The sequence below is a fragment of the Lontra canadensis genome, unplaced genomic scaffold (genome assembly GCF_010015895.1).
Source record: "Lontra canadensis isolate GAN:19392208 unplaced genomic scaffold, GSC_riverotter_1.0 scaffold1, whole genome shotgun sequence".
NCBI lineage: Eukaryota > Metazoa > Chordata > Mammalia > Carnivora > Mustelidae > Lontra > Lontra canadensis.
Window position 1 is genome coordinate 35,034,512 of NW_022630995.1, and position 24,880 is coordinate 35,059,391.

Genomic DNA, 24,880 nt, shown 5'->3' on the forward strand with positions numbered 1-24,880 from the left:
ATGCCAAGAATCCTCGTTAGCTAATGTTTTACATCACCAAAAAATGACCTTTCTGTATCTCTCTAAAAAATCAGCAGCCCTAGCATGTTACAGTCTTTGTGTATCCTCAATTGCCTGGAAAGTCATTATTGCATCTTTTAATTAATACTGAGGCATGGAAGTAGTTATGACCTATTCCTTTGTTCTCATTGTCAAAGAGATGCCGCAGAGATGGACGGTGCACATAGGCTGGTCTTTTGCCCTGAACAAGTTTAAACAAGATGCTAAAACCGAATAGTGCCCAATAAGGGTTAAAATCCAGATACAGTTACTGTACAGAAACTAATTTAATAAGAGACCGTTGTTCCCCTATAGACAAGTAAAACAAATCATATTTGGTAATTTTTTTCAAAGATTTTATTTACTTATTTGACAGAGGAAGACACAGCAAGAGAGGGAACACAAGCAGGGGGAGTGGGAGAGGGAGAAGCAGGCTTCCCGCTGAGCAGGGAGTCCAATGAGGGGCTTGATCCCAGGACCCTGGGACCATGACCTGAGACAAAGGCAGATGCTTAACCACTGAGCCACCCAGGTGCCCCTGGTAATGTTTTTAATACTCCTCAGATTCCTATGCCATGGAAAACAAATGGGTATCTTATTTTGCCATAAAACACATGTAGTCTTTTTTTTCTCCTTTTTGGTCAAGAAATACCAAGACTAAAAATGATACTATATGTTGGCTAACTGAACATAAAAATAATAACAAAAAAAGAATGACGGGATCATAGCAATTTCTGGGCTTAAAATCTTACAAAGCCTTCCCATTACACTTAGAATAAAACTTCTTGCTAGGGCCTAGTCTCTGGGGGATCTCTCCCAAATCAATCTCCTATCACTTCCACTTGTTTATTCTGTACCAGTCATAAAACTGGCTTTCTGGCTATTCCCTGGATATGGTTTTTGTTTGTTTGTTTGTTTGTTTTAAAGATTTTATTTATTTATTTGACAGAGAGAGACACAGCAATAGAGGGAATACAAGCAGGGGGAGTGGGAGAGGGAGAAGCAGGTTTCCCGCCTAGCAGGGAGCCCGATATGGGGCTTGATCCCAGGACCCTGGAATCATGACCTGAGCCAAAGGCAGAGGCTTAACCCGCTGAGCCACCGGGCACCCCTTCCCTGGATATGTTTAACTTGTAACCATATCAGGGCCTTTACACTTGCTGGCTCCTTCTCAAATCCATGTCCCAGCTCAATGTCTCCTTCTTAAGTCACTTATTTACAATACTTCCACCCTTTCCTCTCCAGCTAGCCTCTATCTCATTAGGCTCCTTTATTTTCTGTGTAGCACTTACCCTTATCTGAAAGTACAGACTTTATTTTTGTCTACTTATTTATTTTTCTCTTTTCCTCAAAGGTATAAACTTCAGGAAAGCTGGGACTGCCTGTCTTATTTACCGTGGGTTCCAGCAAGCACATAAAAAAGTGCTGACACACAGTAAATGTCAATAAATATTTGTTGGATGATGCATCAGTAAAAACCACCACAGTGGAGAAAATAAGCATGAATAGTCTGTTCATACTAATTTTTTGGTTACTCTCTGGGTTCTTTAGACTCTGGATTCTGTTCTGGTTATTTATCATTTCACAACAAACTACCCCAAAACTTACTACCTTAAAAGAACAATCATTTTATTATGCTCACACTACTGTCAGAGAATTTAGGTAAGCCTTGACTAGATGACTTTTCTTTTCTTTTCAAGATTTTATTTATTTATTTGACAGATTGAGAGAGAGATATCACAAGCAGGCAGAGAGGCAGGCAGAGACAGAGAGGGAAGTCGGCTCCTTGCTGAGGAGAGAGCCTGATGCAGGGCTCGATCCCAGGACCCTGAGACCATGACCTGAGCTGAAGGCAGAGGCTTAACCCATTGAGCTACCTAGGCGCCCCAAGGTGACTTTTAGGTGGCTTTTCTATGCTGAAGTGTTGATTGGGGTCATTTAGTAGACTAGCAGAATTTCACTAGCAACTGGTATGGTGGGTCCAAGATGGTTTCACTGACAAGCCTGGTACCTGGTTGCAGATGCCTGTAAGCCTGGGTTCAAATAGTCCCTTCTCTTGCTTTACATGGTAGCTCAGGGGTCCAACAGAGCAAGGTAGGAGCTGCTAGTCCTCTTAAAGTTTGCGTCTGGAACTGTCAAATCAGACACAGGCTAGCTCAGATGAGGGGAGGAGTAGCAAAGCATATGCAGCCATTTTTAATCCAGTACATTTCTGAGATAGAATATTTCCAAGCAAATGTTCCTAAAGAAAGCAGTCCAACAAATTCAGTATCTTTCTGGAAGTTACAGGTTTTTTAGTTAATTCTCACCTAAATTCAAGGAAGACTTAAAATGCTAAAAGAAAAATACGTAAGTTACAAGTAATATAAAAGATATGGAAAACTTTGAATATACACCTTATTTACTTATTTACAACACCATAAACATTGTAGATTGATTTATATCCTATTAGATTATAAGTAAAAATTTATGTGATCTGTCTGCTGTGTACATTTTTTTGGAGAGTAGGTTCATAGTGTGTATTGATTTTTCAAAGGGTCTAATGACCCCCCTCCCCCCTATCAAGTATTTCCCTAAGCAAAACTTATGGTGTGCATAAGTTCATTTTTAGAACTATCTCCCTTGATAATATCCAGCCTTGGTAATCATCATCATCATCATCATCATCATCACAGTGGACTTAAAAATGTATTATTTTATGTGCCAGGAACAATGTTCTATAACCACCCTATGAAGTACTACTATTATCCTTATTTTAAGGAGGAGGACATTGAAGCTTAGTAACTTGCCCATGGATGCACAATTAGCATGTGGTGGAGCTGGGAACCCTACCATACAGGCTACAGGATGTCCAATGCAATGAGGCGCGGTTCATGAGTAATAGTTAACTCCTTTGTAAATTGGGGATAATGATAGTAGCCCAGTGTCACTGTGGTTATTAGATGAGCTGAACTAGGATAGTCCGTATCTGCACGCCAGGCAGTATTACACTGGGCACTTAAAAAATACAAGCTCTCCATGGTTTGCCTCTCCAGAAGGTGTTGCTATCTTTCATTGTAGAGATGCTGGTGTGATAAAATGCAAGACCTAAAAGGAGAGGGTGGTGGTGGTTGGGGGCGGTAAGCATTTAGGGCCGAAGCTGGAGATACTGCTCTCCCCACTAAACTCCTTAGGGTCTCATGTTTTCTCTTAAAATTGTATGCAAATGTCTCATTCTATCCCACAATTCAGTAGCTTATCTATTAATATGAAACTTGTTTGCCCCCAAAGCTTTTGGGATCATTGTTTGTCTCTTGTGATACATCCTGTTTATGACTTGGCTTCACGCGCACCACTGCATCAGGGCTCTGAGAAACTTCGTGCAGGTTTGGGAATTTAGGGGCCTAGATTCCTAGCCTGGACCTCTCAGCTTCTTTGGGCCTTGTATTTTTCACTTCTGAAATAGAGTGGGTGTTGGTGACTAGACGATTTTTACCAAAGCCTTTTCTGTTCTCCAATTACACAATATAAAATTGCCTTCCAGTAGCCTGGTTTTCAAACTGCGGGTCTTCACTTCGGAGGCAAAAAAACCCCCAATACGGCGGGTCAAACATTACACCACGGTAACTGCTCTTTGGTGAAACTGTTGTGAAACAATTGATATTTTACAGTAACATGAGAAAAAAAATAATGTAAGATGCGAAACGTACATCTGGAACGTGTATTTTCACCGCGGCGGGGGGGCGGTGGTCAGAACCCTTGAAAGATAAGTTCAGGGCACTGCAACGTCCACTCGCGTTACCGGAGGAAGCCGGTCGGCCCGCCTCGGCAGAGTAACGGAACCTCCGCTTGAGCGCCCCCACCAAAAACTCACAGAGGAAAGCGGCTCGCTGGCCACGTTTCCGCGGCTCCTAGCGATGCCCGCGGCCCCCGGGCCTGCGGGGCGTCACCTGGGCCGACGTCGCACCTCCCGCCTACGGCCGAGGCCCAAGTTTAGCTGCGCGCCTTCTGACGTCATCACCGGGCGCCGCGGGCCCCCACCTCCTTCCACTTCGCGGGAGAAGTTGTTGGCGCGAATGGACCCCGAGTCCCGGTAACGGATTCCCCAGCGGACAGGCCTGCCCGCCCGCGCCTGAGTCGGTGGGCTGCGATGGTGAGCCCGGGGGGGAGGCTGTGCAGCTCGGGGGCTTGGGAGAGTTTGCAGGCTGGGTGTGGACCGGCACTTTTGGTGTGGAGGGTGGGGGGAGGATGGCGGTGCGGGGCTCCCAAGAGGAGCAAAGGCACAGAAGGGGCCCCCAATGCGGCACCGGTCGCACGGCTTTCCTTGGACCACGGGGTTTTAGCTCTGGGCTGCGGGCTGCGCGCAGGGCTTTTGGTGCTGCGCAGGAGTTTCACATTTTTTCGCTCATGGGGGGAAGGGAGAAAGGAAGGGAGTAAAGAATGTGATTTGGGGGCTTAGCGGTAAAGTTGTTTTCCTGTTTGGCGTTACCCCAGAGCTCTGTTTGCGTCCTACCTAGAGCATTGATTTCAACCTTTGGTTCAAGGCCGAGAAAAATGTAACGAACTTTGCCTTCTTAGGAGTAAGTTGTCTCAGGCCTTCAACTTTCGTCATTAGTAGCGCCATGAAAAGCTCATCACGTAACCGTTTTGAGACCGAGGGTATAAGGAGGATGCTTTATTTTGTTTAAAGGAGTTCATAGAAGTTAAAGGGATAGCACGGTTTACCAGGAAGACACACACACACACACACACACACACACACCAGAAACACAGGAGATAAAAACAGATGTAGTATATTTGACAGCTGTCATCGCTTATCATCTGATGTTAAAAATAATCTTTAAAAAAGGCATCTGTGTATAATTCTGCATAAAGCATGTGAATTGAGAGTGAAGTGATTATGCAGCCATCCAAACAGACCCTCATGCTTGTGTGGCAATAGATACAAGTATGTATTTGAAATATTTAAAGGACAATTTATGATATTCCATTAAGCCAGAATCTACATCATAATCAAGCAGGGTTTTTAAGCTATTTTTTTTAGCTTAGTTGTCACAATGCCAGCGTTCTGGAGGGAAAATTTTTATGCCGAATTGGGAAACCAATTTGTGTTTTTTCTTTGTGTTTTTTCTGAAAGAAGGATAAAATAATAGCTACCTTGTACCAAATACCAATATGTGAGCTGTTGGTTTTATATACCTTTTCTCATTTAAACCTCATAGCAGTCTAGTTTTACAGATGGTAGAGGAGCCTTTTAGAGTTTAAACAGCTTGTCATACAACCAATAAAGGGTTGAACTAGAATTCTTGACCACTACATTACACTGCCCTACAATGGTAATTACGTTTTGTACTTAAGGCAGTATGGTATTGTGGAAAGTTGATGAGGTCTGGAGGATTGAAGGTAAGAGTGAGGCAGTGATTCAGCCTTGCTCTGCCATTTCGTAGTTAAGTGGGGGTGGTTTTTATGTGGTTTAAATAAATAGCTTAACTTTAACTTTTTTAAGCCTGTGTTTTTCTTAACTGTAAGAAGGGGCGAAGTATAGTTGCCTTAAGTGATTGTCTTGAGTATTAAACAGGATAATATAGGTAAAGCTGCTATTGCGGAACCTGGCATGTGGGGGTTTCATACTACTATATGACTACCAATGATCTAGTTTTCGTAGGAGGGACTCTGTGGAATGTTACATAGTTTTTTTTTTTTTTTTTTTAAGATTTTATTTATTTATTTGACAGACAGAGATCACAAGTAGGCAGAGAAGCAGGCAGAGAGAGAGGAGGAAGTAAATTCCCTGCTGAGCAGAGAACCCAATGCGGGGCTTGATCCCAGGACACTGGGATCATGACCTGAGCCGAAGGCAGAGGCTTTAACCCACTGAGCCACCCAGGCGCCCCAATGTTACATAGTTTTAAGGGACATCTTAGATGCCTCTGATGTCAGTTATGGTGAAAAATGTCTTGTATAGTCAACTTTTGATCACTCAGATACTTTAAATTTTGATTCTTTTCTATCCTAGTACTGTTGTTCACAATGCAGATGAAAAATAAAGCTCTTCTTGGAAAAGAAGTAGAAGTCAGATGGGTCAGTTTTGCTGTTTGTTAAAGGGAAGAGGTTCTGTAAAATAGATGAGAGTTTTTGATTATATTGATATTTAATTTGGTCTTTCTGTCTCTAGTACAAAATTTAGCCAGACCCCAGACTAAAATTCTGTTTAGCATAGGTTTATTGAACATCTGTGTACAAGTTATATTGTAGTACAGTAGTTCTTTGGGTCAGGTATCTTCGATAATGTGATGAGTGGTATGCAAATTTTCTGCCCACAGAAATGGGCATGTACATAGCATTTAAGAGGATTTGCATATCTTCTGAAGCCCTTCCATAGATGTTAACAACTTTTGCCTTGGGAGCTATATTTTATTTTTCTCAAATATTTTCTAATTGAAGTTATTAAACAGAAGTAAAATACTGTATCCACAAAATGGAATACTCTGCAGGCATTAAAAAAGAGAAAACTTTTTTCCTTAATATAAAACAAATGTCAAGATAATTCAGTGAAAACAAAGTTATAGGACAGTATGTAAAGTACGTTTCACTTTATGTAGAGAAAGAGAGAAAAGAATATATACATATTTGCTTGAAGTCTGCAAGGATACACAGGGAGCTAACTGATAACATTTGTTGCCTCCAAAGATGGAAGGCAAGATGGGAGGAAGAGGCAGGATGGGAGGGAGACTTTTTACTCTTGAATTTTGAACCATGTGAACATAATGTCTATTAAAGGAATTGAAACAAAATTAAAAGTAAAAAGATCAATAAAGAAACCAGGTAAACAATTTGGATTGCTATAAAATTTTAATTATTTGCTCAAAATGTGAATAAAACCTGAGCTGCCATTTTAAAGATGTAAGCATACATAATTCATGGCTGGTATAATTTATTGAAAGTATGCATAAAGACCTATGAGACGTAGAGGACAGCCTGTTTGAAGAGCTGTCAAGTCTAAATACATCTGAGCTGCTTCATGCCCCATTCTAGGGGATACCTTTCCCATTGTGAATATGTGAATCATATTTGAATGCTCCCCATAGAGTAGTGCTGTCACCCTATTAAAATGTACCTTTGCCATATATACTAGTTAGTAGTTGCCCTCTAAGGCCTCTACCTACCTCTCTTATCTTTCTGGGTTTTTTGTGTTTTTTTTTGAGTATATTATACTGGTTCTGTCCCAGCTTTTGTTCTTGCTGTTTCCTCTCCTTGTTCAGATCCTGCCTTGCATATCTACCTTTTTCTCATCATTCAAGCTTCAGTCATCACTTCTCAGAGTTTTTGGTGTTATATCTAAGAAACCATTGCCTAATCCAAGGTCTTGAGGACTTATGCCTAAGACTTTTACCTTTGAGACATTTTGAGTTAATTTTTGTTTAGGGTATGAAGTAGGGGGTTCAAGTTTATTCTTTTGCGTGGGGATATTCAGTTGTTCCTGCACCAGTTGTAGACTCTTCTTTTCTCATTCAGTTATCTTGTATCCCTTGTCAGAAATCAATTAACTATAAGTGTGAGGGTTCCCTCCCCCCCCAACCCCGATTCTCTGTTCTTTTTCCCCTATTTATCTTAAGGCCAGTAATACATCTTTATTACTGTAGTTTTGTGGCAAGGTGCCTCCCCCACCCTCCAACCCTGGCTTTATTGTAAGTTTTGAAATCAGGAAGTATTAGTCCTTCAACTTTGTTATTTTTCAAGATTGTTTTGTGTTCTGGGTCCCTTGAATTTCCACATGAATTTTAGAATTGGCAAGAAGCCAGATGGGATTTTGACAGTGATCATGTTGAATCTGTAGATCGTCTTGGGAAGTATTGCCATCTGAACGGTAGGAGGGCTTTTGATCCATGAACATGGGCTATCTTTCCATTTGTTTAGGTCTTCAGTTTCTTTAAATAATGTTTAGAGTTTTCAGAGTATGGGTTTTACACTTTTATTGAGTTTATTTCCAAGTATTTTTTTCTTTTTGATGACACAGTAAATGAAACAATTTTCTTAATTTCAGTTTTGGATTATTCATTGGAAGAGTGAGGAAATACAACTGACACACACACACACACACACACACACACACATATATACATATATATATATATATATTTTTTTAAGATTTTATTTATTTATTTGACAGGTCACAAGTAGGCAGAGAGGCAGGCAGAGAGAGAGGAAGGGAAGCAGGCTCCCTGCTGAGCAGAGAGCCCGATGTGGGGCTCCATCCCAGGACCCTGAGTTCATGACCTGAGCTGAAAGCAGAGGCTTTAACCCAATGAGCCACCCAGGCGCCCTGACTTTTATATATTGGTCTTGTATCCTGCAATCTTGCTGAACTCATTTAGTAGTTCTGATAGTTTTTTAGTGGATTCCTTAGGATTTTTTCTATATGAGATCATTTCATCTATAGATAGAGATAGCTTTACTTTATCCTGTCCAATCTAGGTGCCTTTTCTCTCTCTCTCTCTCTCTCTCTCTTTTTTTTTTCCTAAATGTTTTTGCTGGAACCTCCACAGGATTGAATAGAAGTGATGGGAATTGTTGTGTCTTTTTCCTGATCTCAGGGGAAAGCATCCTAACCACTAACTTTATTTTCAAAGTATAAGGCCTTCATGTAGTTTTAAATACTTTATTTCATAATTTGTTTCTGCTGTGTTGCTACCAGTTAAATCATTGTGTATATTAGTCAGGTATATAATTTTGTATTTTAGTGTTTTTCAGGATAAAAGATTTTTTTTTAAGATTTTATTTATTTATTTGACATAGTGAGATCACAAGTAGGCAGAGAGGCAGGCAGAGAGAGAGAGAGGGAAGCAGGCTCCCTGCTGAGCAGAGAGCCCCATGCGGGACTTGATCTCAGGACCCTGAGATCATGACCCGAGCCGAAGGCAGCGGCTTAACCCACTGAGCCACCCAGGTGCCCAGGATAAAAGATTCTTACATTTGGACAGATTTTGTGCATTCTGTAATGATAACCAGTTTCTGTTTGTGGATTTGGTGGGTGGTTTAAAAATATTAATCGAATATTTATATTTCTTTGTTACTTTCAGAGTAGAGAAGTGAAGTCAAGATATAATATTTTCACAACTACAGAGTCCTATAGGACTTATTTTGCATAGTCATGTACCCTCCAAAGATAAGTGAACAAAGTGACATAATTTGCTTTCTTTTTGCATTTTTTTTTTAAAGATTTTTATTTATTTATTTGATAGAGATCACAAGCAGGCAGAGAGGCAGGCAGAGAGAGAGGAAGGAAACAGGCTCCCTGCTGAGCAGAGAGCCCGATGTGGGGCTTGATCCCAGGACCCCGGGATCATGACCTGAGCCAAAGGCAGAGGCTTAAACCACTGAGCCACCCAGGTGCCCCTCTTTTTGCATTTTTGATAGACAAATATGACTTGTTTGTTGGTTGAGCTCATCAGCACTGGAAATAAGTTTAGAAGTTTTTGGTTATACTTCAAAGTAACCATATAGCAGCTTCTGTACTTTGACCTTTTAAAGCTAAAGGTCATTATGAAAGTTTACTTTTCTGTGGGTTTAGGAATGTTTATTGCCAAAAAAATTTTTTTTTCATTTCTACTAATAGATTTATAACCAACCAAGTTGGAAACTTCTCGATACAGGCAAAAGACTATAAATGCATGATTTTTTATTTTTTTTATTATTATTATTATTTTTTTTTTTTTTGGTTTGTTTTTTGAGTACTTGGCAAAGTTTGGTACTTTGTCTTGACTATGTATATTAGAATAGCATTTGGGCTGCCTGCTAGATGATGCTTTTCTCTAATAGATTTGTGGAATTGTTAGTTACACCTTAAGGTAGAAAATGCAAGAAGTCTTTTTTTTGCTTACATTTAAGAACATCATAAGTGTCAAAACTTTTACTAGAGAACACCTTTTTAGCATTCTCAGTTTTTTCATCTGTGACTTGAAGTTAAAAAACGTCATAGCGTTGTTATGAGGATTAAATGAGTCAATATTTTTAAAGTGCCTAAATTATTGCCTGGCACAGAGCAAGTCCTGTTTAAGGGTTTATTAAATAAATAAATGAAGCCTTGAATCTGGGCATTGGCAATAGAAATAGAGGGAAGGGGACAGCAGTATTTGGGAGATAGGGTAGGTGGGATGAATAGGTGGAGAGTCAGATTGAGGAGGAAAAACAGTGTCCCTTTTTCTGTTTTGGGCAAATGGTGGTGCTGTGCATTGAGGTGAGGAATGAAAGAAGAAAAGCAACTCCCAGAGGAATTTGAGCTTGGTTTTGGAGTTTATGAATTGGAGGCATCTTTGGGGCATTTGGGCAGAGACGTATCTGGTAGACTATTGGCTATGTGGATATGGAGCTTAGAGGAGGGATGGAGACACAAGACTTAGAAGGTTCAGTGTATATATAGGTGGTACTGAGATTGAGATGGATGTGTTAGCTTGCATAGTATATGTGAATCAGAAGTTTTTAATTTCAGGTTCATGGGGAACCATTAATAGGTTTCCGGTGAAAACCCTGCATTAAAAAAAAAAGAATTTATTTATTTATTGAGAGAGAGGGAGCGATTGAGTGATCGAGCAGGTGGGGGGGGCAGAGGGAGAGAGAATCCTGAAGCAAACTCCCCGCTGAGTTTGAAGCCTGATGCAGGGCGTGATCCCAGGATCCTGAGATCATGACCTGAGCTAAAATCAAGAGTCAGCCATAAATCAAGAGCTGACCACTCAGCTGACTAAGCCACCCAGGTGCCCCAACCCTGCATTTTAGATTACGTGCAGTTTTATGTGTGTGTGTGTGTGTGTGGTTTGGTGGGGGGGGGATGTTTTCTGACACCAGTCAGTTCTCTAGTTCTGTTGACACCAACTGGATATCCTACAATTCAGTTCAGTTCTGAAACTGTTCAGAGTTAGTGCAGACTGCACAAGTTAAGGGGCTCCATCCCATTGACTGCTTCCACTTCAGAAGCCAAGTGCAAGTCGTGAGCCACCTATACTGATGGACTAGCTCTAGATTGGCTGTTCAAGACCTGCTCCTCAGGTTTGATAATTTGCTAGGATGGCTCAGAACTTGAAAAACACTTTACTTAATATTTACCAGTTTTTCATAAGGACACAATTCAGGAACAGCCAAATGGATGGAAAAGATCCACAGGGCAAGATATGGGAGGTTGGGGGACACAGAGCTTCTGTGCCATGTTTGGGTACACCGCCCTCCCAGCAACTCGATATGTTCACCAACCCAGAAGCTCTTTGAACATCAAACCTTGCTTGTTCATGAGTTTTTATAACCCAGTCTTCAAACCTTCCTCTTCTCCCTGTACACCTAAGGATGGTGTGGAGAGTTCCCATTCTCGGCCTTTCTAGTGACCAGTCCCCATTCTCATTTGCCTCATTAGCATAAATTTAGATGTGATCCAGAGGGCGGATTGTAAATAACAGGATGCTCCTGTCACTTAGGAAATTCCAAGAGTTTTAGGAGCTCTGTGCCGGGAATGTAAAGACCTTACGTATTTTTGTATTATAGTGTGTTTTTGCATATTTCTATGGAAAATATTCATAGCTTTTTTTTTTAATATTCATAGCTTTTGTCAGATCCACAAAAGCATTAAAAAAACCCTCGTATGTTTAATGTTTCCTTGGCATATATTTTAGATATTGATAGTCAACTTGTTACTGACAGCTTCTTATACTAGCATGTAAGTTCTGTAAGGATTGGGGCCACAAGGATAGTATTGGTGCCTGGCACATGGTACATTTTCATAAGTATTTGGTGAATTAAGAAGTACAAATAAACTTTGTGTATCTAATAAAAGAGAAGTCAACTAGAATAAAATTTACTGGTATCCAGACATCTCTAGCCCTTTCTACTTTGTATCTAATTTATTGAACATTTAATGACAATGTATAATATAGCCTAGAGAAATACAGTATTTATTATGTGATAGGTCTGTTTTCCTTTTTAAAAAAAATATGTATTTTAAAAATGGAAGTATAGTTGACACACATTGTTACATTTGTTTCAGGCATGCGACATAGTGGATTGACAACTCTGTACTTTATGCTGTGCTCACAAGTGTGGTAGCCATTGTATGTCACCATAAAACACTATTACAATACCATTGACTATATTCTCTATGCTGTACCTTTCATCGCTGTGACTTATTCATTCTTCCATAACTGGAAGCCAGTATCTCCCACTTTCCTTCAGCCATCCCCCGAACCCTCTCCCTTCTGGCAATCACCAATTCTCTGTGTTTATGGTCTTTTTAGGCTTTTTTTTTTTTTTTTTTTTTTTTTGTAATATGCCACATATAAGTGAAATTACGTATTGGTCTTTCTGTCTGACTTATTTCACTTAATATGACACTCTCCAGGTCCATCCATGTTGTCACAAATGACAAATCTGTCATTTGTTTTCATGGCGGAGTGATATTCCTGTGTGTGTGTGTGTGTACACCACATTCTTGTATATTCATCTGTTTCAGTTATCTCAATTACGCACATTTGAAGACCTTAATCTTTAAAAAACCCAAATTATTAATTTCCATTTTCTGTTTAATTTTGACAGTGTTAGTATTTTTGGATCAGGTATATTTGAAAATATTTTGTGATACAGTATTTTTTTTTTTTTACTATTTTGTGTATATATATATATATATATATATATTTAATTTAATTTAATTCTTTTTTTCAGTGTTCCAACATTCATTGTTTATGCACTGCACCCAGTGCTCCTTGCAGTACAAGTAGTCTTAGGCTTATATAAAACACATACTATGGCTTCAGAATTTTATACATCTTCCTCAACACAGCTAAGAATGGAAATGTGTTTTTTCACTGTCTTGGGAGCAAGCGACCTCTTGGGTAAACTAAGTTGATTCCAGAGCAAGTAGGAGAGGCAGATGTTTCCTCTAATCAGATGTTCTCCATTTCTATTCCCTTTCTGTGCTTTATTTTTTCTGCCGTTTCCTGTGTTACATTTCACCCCCCACACCCCGCCCAAAGACAGAAAGACCCAGAGCAAACAGTAGAATGAAAGTTCCACAAGAACAGAGACTTTTGTCTGTTTCGTTTATTCCAGACACCAAGAATAGTTCTTGGCTCATGGAAGGCTTTTAATGAGTATTTGTTGAAAGAATGAATGAATGAATGAATGAGTGAATGAATGAATGAAAAAAGGAAGGAAGGAAGGTGATGCAGGTTATTAAAATTCTTCCTGGGTAGAACCTGTTATTATTTATTTATTTATTTATTTATTTTAAAGACTTTATTTATTTATTTGGCAGAGATCACAAGTAGGCAGAGAGGCAGGCAGGGAGAGAGAGGGAAGCAGGGTCCCCGCCGAGCAGAGAGTCCGATGTGGGGCTCGATCCCAGGACCCTGGGATCATGACCTGAGTCGAAGGCAGAGGCTTTAACCCACTGAGCCACCCAGGCGCCCCAAACCTGTTATTATTTAAAAAAATTTTTTCAGGCCATACTTTTTTTTTTACTCACTGGTATCTTACTCAGGAAATTTCTTGAGTCCTGTGCCAGACTTGGCTGTATCATTAACATCAATTATATGTAGAGATGCATATGATTTTTTTTTTTAAAGATTTTATTTATTTATTTGCCAGAGAGAGAGAGCACAAGCAGGCAGAGTGGCAGGCAGAGGCAGAGAGAGAAACAGGCTTCCTGCTGAGCAAGGAGCCTGATGCCGGACTCGATCCCAGGATCCTGGGATTGTGACTTGAGCCAAAGGCAGCCACTTAACTGACTTGAGTCACCCAGGCATCCCAATACGTGTGATTTCTGAAAGGTAACTCGTTTGGCTCAAAGCAGATTGGAAGAAGAGGAAATACTGTACTAAAAGTGAAAGTACTTTTTTTTTTTTAGTAGCCACAATATTATGACAAGAGAGTACCATACTACAAGTGTCAGTTTATAGAAGTCAACTTTATTTTTATTTTTTTTTAAAGATTTTATTTTTTAAGTAATCTCTGTACCCAGCATGGAGCTTGAACTCAAAATTCCAAGATCAAGAATCCCATGTTTCACTGACTGAGCCAGCCAGGTGCGCCTGAAAGGCCAACTTTAATAATTTACTTCAGAAATAATATACAATAAGTGTTAATTTAACACCCACTTAAATTCTTTTTTTTTTTTTTTTTTTAAGATTTTATTTGTTTTTTGAAAAAGAGCGAGCGAGCATGTGCACATGAGCGGGGGGGGGAGCTGCAGAGGGAGAGGGAGAAGCAGACTCCTTGGCTGAATAGGGAGCCTAAGGTGAGACTGGATCCCAGGAGCCCGGGATCATGACATGAGCCGAAGGTGGATGCCCAACTGACTGAGCTACCCAGGTGCCCCTCCACTTAAAATTTCTTAAAGCCAAAAGCAATAGGTAAATTCACAGCGTCAAATTAATGTCAATTAAAGATTATTTTAATACTCAATCTTTAAAAATAAATCTACCATGAGTTTCATTTTAGGTAATCAAGAGCATCTCTTTTGGAGCCCAGGTGTGAAGGCCCGTGACCTTAGAAATAACTACACATGTGTTCAGCTGATTTTTTTTTTTCTAAGGTTTTATTTTTAAGTAATCTCCACACCCATTATGGGGCTCAGACTCACAACCCTGCAATCAAGAGATGCATGCTTCACTGAATGAGCCAACCAGGTGCCCCCTGCGGTCAGCCAATATTAATGAAGCATCTACTTGTCTCTGGTGTTGGCCCTGTACTTGACGTAGAGTGGTGAGATAAACAAATTTGCCATATGGAACTAAACAGCAGTACCTTCAAGCTCAGATTTATAAGACTGTGGAAGTTTCTCCTGGGGCGCCTGGCTCAGTTGGTGGAGCTTGTGACTCTCGGTCTCAGGGTCATGAGCTGGAGCCCCATCTTGGAGGTGGAGGTTACTTAAAAATATCCCCTGCTAATCATTTTGGGACTCAGTTCAGGTGTGGCTTCTTTTAGGCAGCTGCTCCGAAGGCCCTCTCTGTTAGGTGCTCGCAGTGCACCTTAGTGGTAAGCTCTGTCTTAGCACTGTTTTGGATCGAATTCTTTATATACTAATTTGTATCTCAGGTAGCTTCATGAGCGCCTTTTTCTGTTTGTGTTCTAAGTATCTGGCATAATGCCTGCATGTAAGCATACGAATTATCAGGAATGAGAAGGGAAAGGCCATACTGCTTGATTGTAGGGTATGGCTGCTTTTGCATAGATTCTTAGAGATATAGGGAAACTATGAAGGGACAGTCATGGTCAAGTGGAAAACTGTGAAAGAGATTTGGAGTCAGAGGACCAGGTTCCATTGTGGAGGTTTTTGAAGTACCATCTTAATCCTCACAGGAATTTTATGAGGCAAGTGGTACCATGAGGAATCTAAGGGGCAGAGAAGTAATTCATCCCAAGTGACCGCTAGTACATGGTAAAACTGAGAGAAAGCCTGTGTTTGACTTAATTCTACTTACTCATCTGTAAAATGGAGAGATTCTGTTTGCCCTACATACCTCATAGAGTCATCCAAAGAGATAAATCTATGTCCAGTAGCTGGAAGTAAAAGCATGAAAAACTACTTGTTTTTATTAGCTATGTGCTAAAATTTGTTTTAGTTTTGATATGACTTTTGCCTAAATTTTTGCTTTATTTGAACTTACCTTTTTGTTCAGCTAATAACTGTTGTAGAAGAAAATAATAATTAATTACTACTTTTTTTCTGTTTCCCCAAATAAAAACAGTGTTATTTTCTTTTATCATTCCTTTTAGAGATAGAATTCCTGGGACAATGGGTATGCATATTTAAAATTTTGATAAGTATTGCTGATTGTCCTTCGGAATGGTTTTTGTCTTCTGGTGTGCCAGTTTTTGCTTTTAGGGCGGTGTAGTGTGTGAGTGTCTGTTTCCCTATATCTTTGACAAATCTGGGCATCATCAGTCTTTCAACATTTAGAGAAAAATAATCCAGTTTCAGCTTATCTGTTTACTTATTTATTTTTAATGATTTTATTTATTTATTCATTTGAAAGAGAGCAAAAACAAGAGAGATCTCAGAGGGAGAGGGAGAAGCAGACTCACTGGTGAGTGGAGAGTCTGATGTGGGGTTTGATCCCAGGACTCTGGGATCATGATCTGAGCTGAAGGCAGCCACTTAACTGACTGAGCTCCCCAGGCACCCCAGTTTATCTGTTTATTATTTGTGAAGTTGAACATCTCTTATTATTTTTTGATTATATGCATTTTAAAAATAATTTGTTTGGGTTCCTGGGTGGCTCAGTCAGTTAAGTGTGTGCCTTCTGCTCAGGTCATGATCTCAGGGTCCTGGGATTGATTTCTGCATCTGCTTTGTGCTCCCTGCTCGGCAGGGAGCCTGCTTCTCCCTTTCCCTCTCTGTCTGTGGCTCCCCCCTGCTTGTGCTTTCTCTTCCTCAACTAAATAAAATCTTTTAAAAAATAATTTGCTTTAGTAGTTTTTCACCTTTCTACTCAGCTATATTTTATTGATTTGTAGGAACCCTTCTATATATAACACGTGTTGTAGATCTTTTCAAGTTAGGTCTTTGTATTTTAACTTTTGCTTATGTCATCTTTTATTTTTGTGTAGTCAGATCTTTATGGATGGTTTCTTGCCTTGATGCTCTGCTTAGGCTATCCCTTTGCCAAGATTATAAAAGTAAGTTTAAAAATCTATTCCTGGGGTGCCTGGGTGGCTCATTGGGTTGGGCCTCTGCCTTTGGTTCAGGTCATGATCTCAGGGGCCTGGGATCGAGCTCCGCATCGGGCTCTCTGCTCAGCAGGGATCCTGCTTCCCCCTCTCTCTGCCTGCCTCTCTGCCTACTTGTGATCTCTCTCTCTGTTAAATAAATAAATAAAATCTTTAAAAAAATTTAAAAAAATTATTCTTTTTTCTACTCATACACAGAGCAAGAATTATTCTCTGCAGGGAAAAGTGGTGTTTAGATCCATTGTTTGGGAGTATGATTAGCCACTAGATTCATGATTTCATTTCATGAAATCTTTGAAAACTGGGGATACTAGACAGGGAATGTTACGGAGTAAGGTGAAGTCACTCTCTAAATTGAGGCCAGATTAGTGACCTTTAGATATTTATATACATGATGGCTGCTCACACTGGAGATAATTCTAGAAAGGTGGAATAGACTGGCTTTCATTGTGATGAAAATGCTTTTCCAAAAGTTTAGATTTTTAATGTATGTTGAGTTAGATCATGCTGTAATTTAACTGTTCTGCTGCTGTCAGAGTATAAGAGTGTGGGGAGTGAGAGAGTAGGGTAGCATAAAGGAAAGGAGAGCTGCCTGGGTGGCACAGTTGGTTAAGCATCTGACTCTTGGTTTGGCTCAGGTCGTGATCTCAGGGTTGTGAGGTTGAGGTCCACTTGGGGCTCTGCCCTTAGCATGGAGTCTGCACCCCACCCCCCACCTCTGTGTCTGTCTCTCAAATAAATAAATAAATCTGTAACAAAAATAAAGCAGGAGAAAGGGGATGTGAATAGAAGGGATTACTTGGGAAGGAAAGGTAACAGTGCTGAGGAGTGGCAGTATGGAACAGACAGAAATCAGAGACCCTCAATATAACCAACCATTCCGTTTCCTAAATTGTTTTGTTTTCTTTGTGCGGTTTTAAGTATTTGTTGTCCTAATACAGATTGAAAATCAGCACTGACTTTAACCTGATTATTAACCCTCAGTTTTGGTATTTCCATGGTGCATGTGCTGTGCCGTGTGCGTGTGCGAGCGGTCATCACTGTTTGAATGAAGAATCATTTGGTAATTTGAAAAGTGAAACTCCAATGTGAAACTTTCATTTCCTCCAGAAGCAGTAAAATAAGTGGTTGCCAACCTCAAACCCAATTTTTTGCAAATTATACGGAAGGCTGTGGCTTTCTTTATGGTCCATCTTTCTTTAGCACCTGACACAAATGTCTTAGTTTCATAGCTGAGGTATCCATTTCGTAAACAGTACTTTTTAGACTTAGATTTTATTAGGATGGGTTTATGACTTTTGTATACTAAGAAATTTATAAAAGACAACATAAAACCAGGAAAGTCTATAATCGTATTAAAAGAAAAAAAACTTAAGGGGAGCCTGGGTGGCTCAGTCGTTGATTGTCTGCTTCAGCTCAGGCCATGATCCCAGGGCCCTGGGATTGAGCCCCGCATCTCAGCGGGGAGCCTGCTTCTCTCTCTGTTTCTCCCACTCCCCCTGCTTTGTTCCCTCTCTCGCTGAGTCTCTCTCTGTCAAATAAGTAAAATCTTAAAAAAAAAACAACCAACACAAAAACAGTTTAAGGTGTCTGTATACCTCATTTATCTGCTTTGTTTATTTTTTTATTTTTTATTTTTTAAGATTTTATTTATTTATTTGACAGAGAGAGAGATCACAAGTAGGCAGAGAGGCAGGCAGAGAGAGGAGGAAGCAGGCTCCCCGCTGAGCAGAGAGCCCGATGCGGGGCTCGATCCCAGGCCCCTGAGATCATGACCTGAGCCGAAGGCAGAGGCTTTAACCCACTGAGCCACCCAGGTGCCCCTCTGCTTTGTTTATTTGCTTAGACACAAAAATATTTGTGTGTGTGCGCATGCATGTGTGTATAACACACTTATTTGGGATTTTTGACATTTTAAGAGTATGACATTTACTGCCAGCATCTAGGAAATGTTAACTTTCTTATACTTCACAAAGTACTTTTAATAGACATTTTCCTTACTGTAATAAAGAGGTAGGTTGGAACAGGTAAAAATGATAGAAAACTCAGGACTATAAACATTAAGGATAGGAAGGGCAGAACACCTGGCTCTTGAACCCTATTCTGAGGAATTCAGATCCTTACTCAGATTTCATTTTTTTGTGTTCATTATACCCTTGCCTGGGAGCAGAGATAATTGAAAATAGAGATGTGTCAGTGATGTGAAGGAATAATAGTTCATAAATGAGGGGAAGGGAAGCTTTCTACTTAGCCAAAATTAGTTAATTCTCATAAAGCATACGTAGTATTAGTTCCGCTTTCCTGATGGGAAAACAGATTAAAGTAACCTGCCCAAGGTCATACATAAAAGTCCCTACAGCAGAGATTCATACTGAGGCTTTCTAAGTTCTATGCCCATTCTTTACACTATACTTTCTTCAAAGCTAAAATCAAAAGTAGGGAAGGATATGTATACAAAATATAAAAGAGTGATTTAAATTGTAAATTACATTGTAAATGTTTCGTTATGATTAAATTTTATTTAAATTTTATTTTAGCAGTATAACGGGATAGAGCAATTAAAGAGAACATTGTAACAGACATCAAAATATTTTTTTCAGAATTTGGGAAAATTATATAAAGAAAAATAATTTATGACCTTAGTTCTTAAGGTCATAAATGATCAGGGTTGTGAGAGTTATCTTTCTCTGAAATTGGAGTATAAATCCCATGCGCAAGGATTACTCTTCAACATTTGTCTTCTCCCACACTCTGCCTGGAGTGCCCAGAGCATTTGCATGTGAGATGCATGCTCTAATGTCCCTTTAAAAGGCGTTTTCCATACGCTAAGAGGCACCTAGAAGATGGGTTTCTTCTCCACTCCCTGTTTGTTTAGGACTCTGAGCATTTATTGCTTGTTACTTGCCTCTTTAGTAATTGTGTTGTTGTAAGAAAAATGTCACTTGCTTATTTTTGTCTTGTTTTTGGCCAAATTCTGAGAATTAATATTATTTTTCATTAGGCAAATTATTTTTAACTCAGGTAATTTTTATCAGTTAACTTTTGCATGTGAAATGAATGCTGTTGCACATGTGGAACTATCTGATTATGAAGAAATTATTGAAAGCAAACCAGTGTGTATGTAGAGCTGTCCCTTTTTGTAGTTGAAATTCACATTTTGTGCAGTTAATGTTTATTTACACATGTTCTTTCTGCTTTTAGGATATTCGGAAATTCTTTGGGGTTATACCAAGTGGAAAGAAACCTGTAACTGAAACAGTAAAGAAGAATGAGAAAACAAAGTCTGCTGAAGAAACTTTAAAAGCAAAGAAGGGAATAAAGGAAATCAAGGTCAGTTTTCTAAATACAATATTGAATTGTATAAAAAGTGAAATTCAGTTCCTAGACTTGATATGTTGGGAGCCTGAGGTAAATACAGATTTCAACTCACCTTGCAGAGGAAGAAGAAAAGTGTATTTCTAATTAATATAGCTGACTGTATTCTTTGCTTGTTTTTCTGAAGTAGAGATGGAACCTTTTTTAGTTGTTGAAACTACATTTTTTGAGCAGTTTGTTCTTAGAGACGTGGGTCTCAAATGAAAGGTGCTAGACTTCTGGTAAAGGAAGGTTTTGAAGGAAAGCTTTATTCTTTTCTCTGTCTTCTTTGGGCCTCAGAGAAGTTAAGATACAATGTCACTATAGAAAGCAGACAATGGCTACAGTAGTGTGTCTGAGTTGTTATTCCACTTCGTGTAAAATGTAAGAATTTGCAACTCTACAGATCTGTTTATCACCACTTCATCTTTTATATTTTAGTTGTCATATGTATTATAGCTATATTTGTTAGTACTGCACATTCAGTGTAATAATTTTTGCTCTAAACAGACATATTTTAAAGAAATTAAAAGGAAAAAATCGATCTTTTTATGTTTACCCACATATTTGCCATTTCTGGTGCTTTTCATTTCTTATTGAAGATAAGAATTTCTGAATTTTTATGTCATATCATTGTTTTTAAACCTGAAGAATTTTCTTTATCATTTCTTGTAGCATAGATCTTTTGGTAACAAATTTTTGTAAGTTTTTGTTTATTTAATAATATATTTTTTCTTCATTCTTGGAGGATATTTTTGCTGGTTATAGAATTTTGGATTGGCACTCCCCCCACCCCCCAGCACTTTAAAGATGTTCCATTGTCTTTTGGTCTCTTTTTTTTGGGAGAGATATTAGCAGTCATATTGTTTTCTTTTGTACATTATGTATTGTTTTCCTTATACTGCCTTTAGGAAATTTATCTTTGGTTTTTAGTTTTGACTGTGGTATGCCTGGGTCTGTTTTTCTTGTGTGTATTCTGTTTATGGCTTCTGAGCTTCTTGAATCTATAAATTTATAAATCTCACCAAATTTGGGAACTCTTTGCCATTATTTCTTCAAATAATTTCTGCCTCATTCTCTTTCTCCTTTTCTGGGATTTTTTTGATTCCAGCCATTCTGACAGGTATAATGTGATATCTCATTGTGGTTTTGATTTGCCCTAATGATTAGTGATGTTGAGCATCTTTTCATGTGTCCATCTGAAGATCATTTTTGGGTTCTTTGCCCATTTTTAATCAGATTATTTTGGGGTTTTTGGTGTTGAGTTGTAGAAGTTCTTTATATACATTGGATATTAACCCCTTATTGGATATATCATCTGCAAATATCTTCTTCCACTCAGTAGGTCGCCTCTTCACTTTGATGGTTTCCTTTACTGTGCAAAAGCTTTTTATTTTAGTGTAGTCTCAGTAGTTTTGTTTTTGCTTTTGTTTCCCTCGCTTAAAGGAGGCATCAAGAAAAAGTTTGCTAAAAGTCAGGGAGCTTGATGCGGGGCTCCATCCCAGGACCCCAGGATCATGCTCCGAACCAAAGGCAGATGCTTAACTGACTGAGCTACCCAGGTCCCCTGAGTTTTCAGGGTTTTCTATGAATAGTATGTCATTTGCAAAGAGTGACTATTTCTTTACCGATTTGGATGTCTTTTATTTCTTTTTCTTGACTGGTTGCTATGGCTAGGACTTCCAGTACTAGTACATATATTTTTAAATTTCTTCTTTGATTTCATCATCAACCCGTCAGTTGTTTAGTAGCATGTTGTTTAAAGTCCATGTGTTTGTGGTTTTTTTTCCCCCGTTTTTTTTCTTGTAGTTGATTTCTAGTTTTATACCATTGCAGTTGGAAAAGATGCTTGATAGGAGTATAGTTTTCTTAAATTTACTGAAACTTATTTTGAGGCTTACTATGTTATCTATCTTGGATGAAGTTCAACATGCGCTTGGAAAGAATATGTATTCTGTTGTTTTTGGATGGAATATTCTGTATATATTTGTTAAGTCCATCTGTTCTGACTGTTTCTTTATTGATTTTCTTCTTGGATAACTATCCATTGATGGAACTGGGGTGTTAAAGTTCTGTATTTTTGTATTACTGTCAGTTTCTTCCTTTACATCTCTTAATCTTTGTGTTGTGTATTTAGGTGCTTCAGCATTGGATGCGTAAATATTTATAATTGTTACATCGTCTTGTTGGATTGATCCCTTTATTGTTATGTAATGCCATTTTTTGTTTCTTGTTGCAGTCTTTGTTTTAAAGTCTATTTTGTCTGATGTAAGTATTGCTACCCTGGATATTTTTTTTTTTTTTTAGTTTCTGTCTCTTCATTTTCAGTTTGTATGTGTCTGATGTGAGTCTCTTGTGGGTAGCATATAGACGGGTCTTGTTTTTTATCCACTCTATCATTCCCTGTCTTTTTTTTTTTTTTAATCCCTTGTCTTTTGATTAGAGAATTAGGCTATTTACATTTAGAGTAAATAGGTATGTACTTTTTTTGTTAATTGATTTCTGGTTGTTTTTGTAGTTCTCTATCCCTTTCTTCTCTTGCTCTCTTTTCTTGTGACTAGTAAGTTTCTTCAGCGTTGTGCTTTTCTTTATTTTTTGTGTATCTGTTACGGTTTTTGGCTTGTGGTTATCATTAGGTTCCTGTATAACATCCAAGTATATGATAATCTATATTAAATTGATGATCACTTCAGATTGAACACATTCTAAGAGAAGTTCATTTTTACTCCCCTCTGTCTGCCTTTTATCTATATGTTGTTAGGTTTTACATCTTTTTATTATGCGAGTCCCCTTAACTTTTTTTTTTTTAAGATTTTATTTATTTATTTGTCAGCACAAGCAGGGGGAGCAGCAGGCAGAGCAGGCAGAGGGAGAAGCAAGCTCCCCATTGAGCAGAGCCTGATGTGGGACTTGATCCTGGGACCCTGGGATCATGACCTGAGCTTGAAGGCAGATGCTTAACAACTGAGCTACCCAGGCATCCCTGACTTAACTAACTTTTTAAAATATAGTTGGTTTTACTACTTTTGTCATTTAACCTTTTTAATAGCTTTGTAAGTAATTGCTCTACTACCTTTACTGTGCTTGCTTTTAATGACATTTTTTTTCTTTTCATAATTTTCTCCTAATTGCAGCCTTTTTTATCCACTTAAAGAAGCTCTTTAACATTTCTTTTAAGGCTGGTTTAGTGGTGATGAAATACTTTAATTTTTGTTTATCTGGGAAGCTCTTTATCTCTCCGATTCTGAATGATAATCTTGCTGGGTAGAGTATTCTTGTTTGTAGCTTTTTTCCTTTCAGCACTTTGAATATATCATGCTTCTCCTTTCTGGTGTGCATAATAGTTTCTGCTGAAAAATCATCTGATTGCCTTATGGAATTTCCCTTGTAGGTAATTATTAGCTTCTCTCTTGCTGCTTTTAAAATTCTTTATCTTTGATCTTTGACATTTTACTTATTACTGTTATGGTATGGAGCTCCTTCGGTTCATTTTGTTTGGAACTCTCTGTGCTTCCTGAATCTGGATATCCATTTTCTTCTCCAGGTGAGGGAAATTTTCAGCAGATATTTCCTCAATAACTTTTCTGTCCGTTTGTCTCTCTCTCAGCTTCTTCTGAGACCCCTATAATGCAAATCTTTGCTTTGTTCGCATGTTTTCCAAGAGATCCTTCCTGTTCTCTTTTTTTTTTTTTTTAAATTCTTTTTTCTTTTCACTCCATGGCTTGGGTGCTTACCGTTAGTCTGTCTTCCAGATTGCTGATCTGTTCTGCATTCTTTAATCTTCTGTTCTTGTCTCTAGTGTGTTTTTCATTTCATTTACTGTATTCTTCAGTGCCAATCTGTTCTAATATTTTCTGTCTCTTTGTTGAAGTTCTCACTGAACTCATCCACTCTTTTCTCCAGTTAGTGAACATCTCTGTGATCATTAATTTTTTTTTTTTTTAGTTTGAAATGTTTGGCAGGTAGCTTGGTTATCTCTGTTGCATTTAGTTTTTTTCCTGCGGTTTTGTCTTGTTCTTTCATTTGAAGCATATTCCTCTGTCTTCTCATTTTGCTTGACCTTCTGTGCTTGTTTCTGTGAATTAGGTGCAACAGATATTTCTCCTAAACTTGAAGGAATGATCGTGTGTATGGTCATCCCATGTGTAGCTGCATATGCCTGGCGACTTTGGCTGGTTGGCTAAAGTTGTAGCTGGTGGTTCTGAGGCATTTTGTGCTGGAGTGCCCTAGTGGAATGGCCTGAGCTGTAGTGGATGTGGATTGGGGTGGTCCTAGGGCTCTCTGCATAGAGGGTGCCCTGGAAGACTGCTGAAATGAAGTAGATGCAAGCTGAGTGGTCCCCGGGGGTCTTTGTGCACAGGGTGCCCTGGTAGGACAGTCGAATCTGAAATGGCATGGCCCAGGGCAGTCTCAGGGTTCTCTGTGCTGAGCACAGCTGACGCTGAAGTGTATGCAAGTTGAGGTGTGCTGGGGTGCTCTGTGCAGGGGTGCCCTGGTCAGTTGTCTGGATCCAAACCAGGAATGGACTGGGTGGTCTCTAGGCACTGCACGTAGTGGGTACCTTGGTGAGTCATCTGGAGCCAAATTGGGTGTGTTCTTGAGGAACTCTGCAGTGGGGTTGGCCTGGCAAGTTGTCTGGAGCCAAAGTGGTGTTTTGGGGTGCCTTGTGCCTGTGTCACATTGGCAAGACAGCTAGCACTGTGTGGGGATGGAGAACTGATCAGGGATGCAGCAGTGTGTGTTGTGCTAGGGTCACATGGGTGAGGTGTCTAGGGCTGGTGGGGGATTATGAGGTGAT

The 24,880-nt window shown here is 39.2% G+C and overlaps 1 protein-coding gene across 2 annotated transcripts in view; it reads left to right on the forward strand.

The window, feature by feature from the left end:
* The first annotated feature begins 4,025 nt into the window (after nt 1–4,025).
* RFC1 (replication factor C subunit 1) overlaps nt 4,026–24,880 on the forward strand; it is a 75,700-nt gene continuing 54,845 nt past the window's right edge. For both annotated transcript variants that reach the window (XM_032853226.1, XM_032853236.1), the window contains exons 1-2: nt 4,026–4,171; nt 19,930–20,058. In XM_032853226.1, the coding sequence (XP_032709117.1) occupies nt 4,169–4,171; nt 19,930–20,058 (132 nt within the window). In that variant the 5' untranslated portion in view covers nt 4,026–4,168. The remainder of the gene's footprint in view (nt 4,172–19,929; nt 20,059–24,880) is intronic.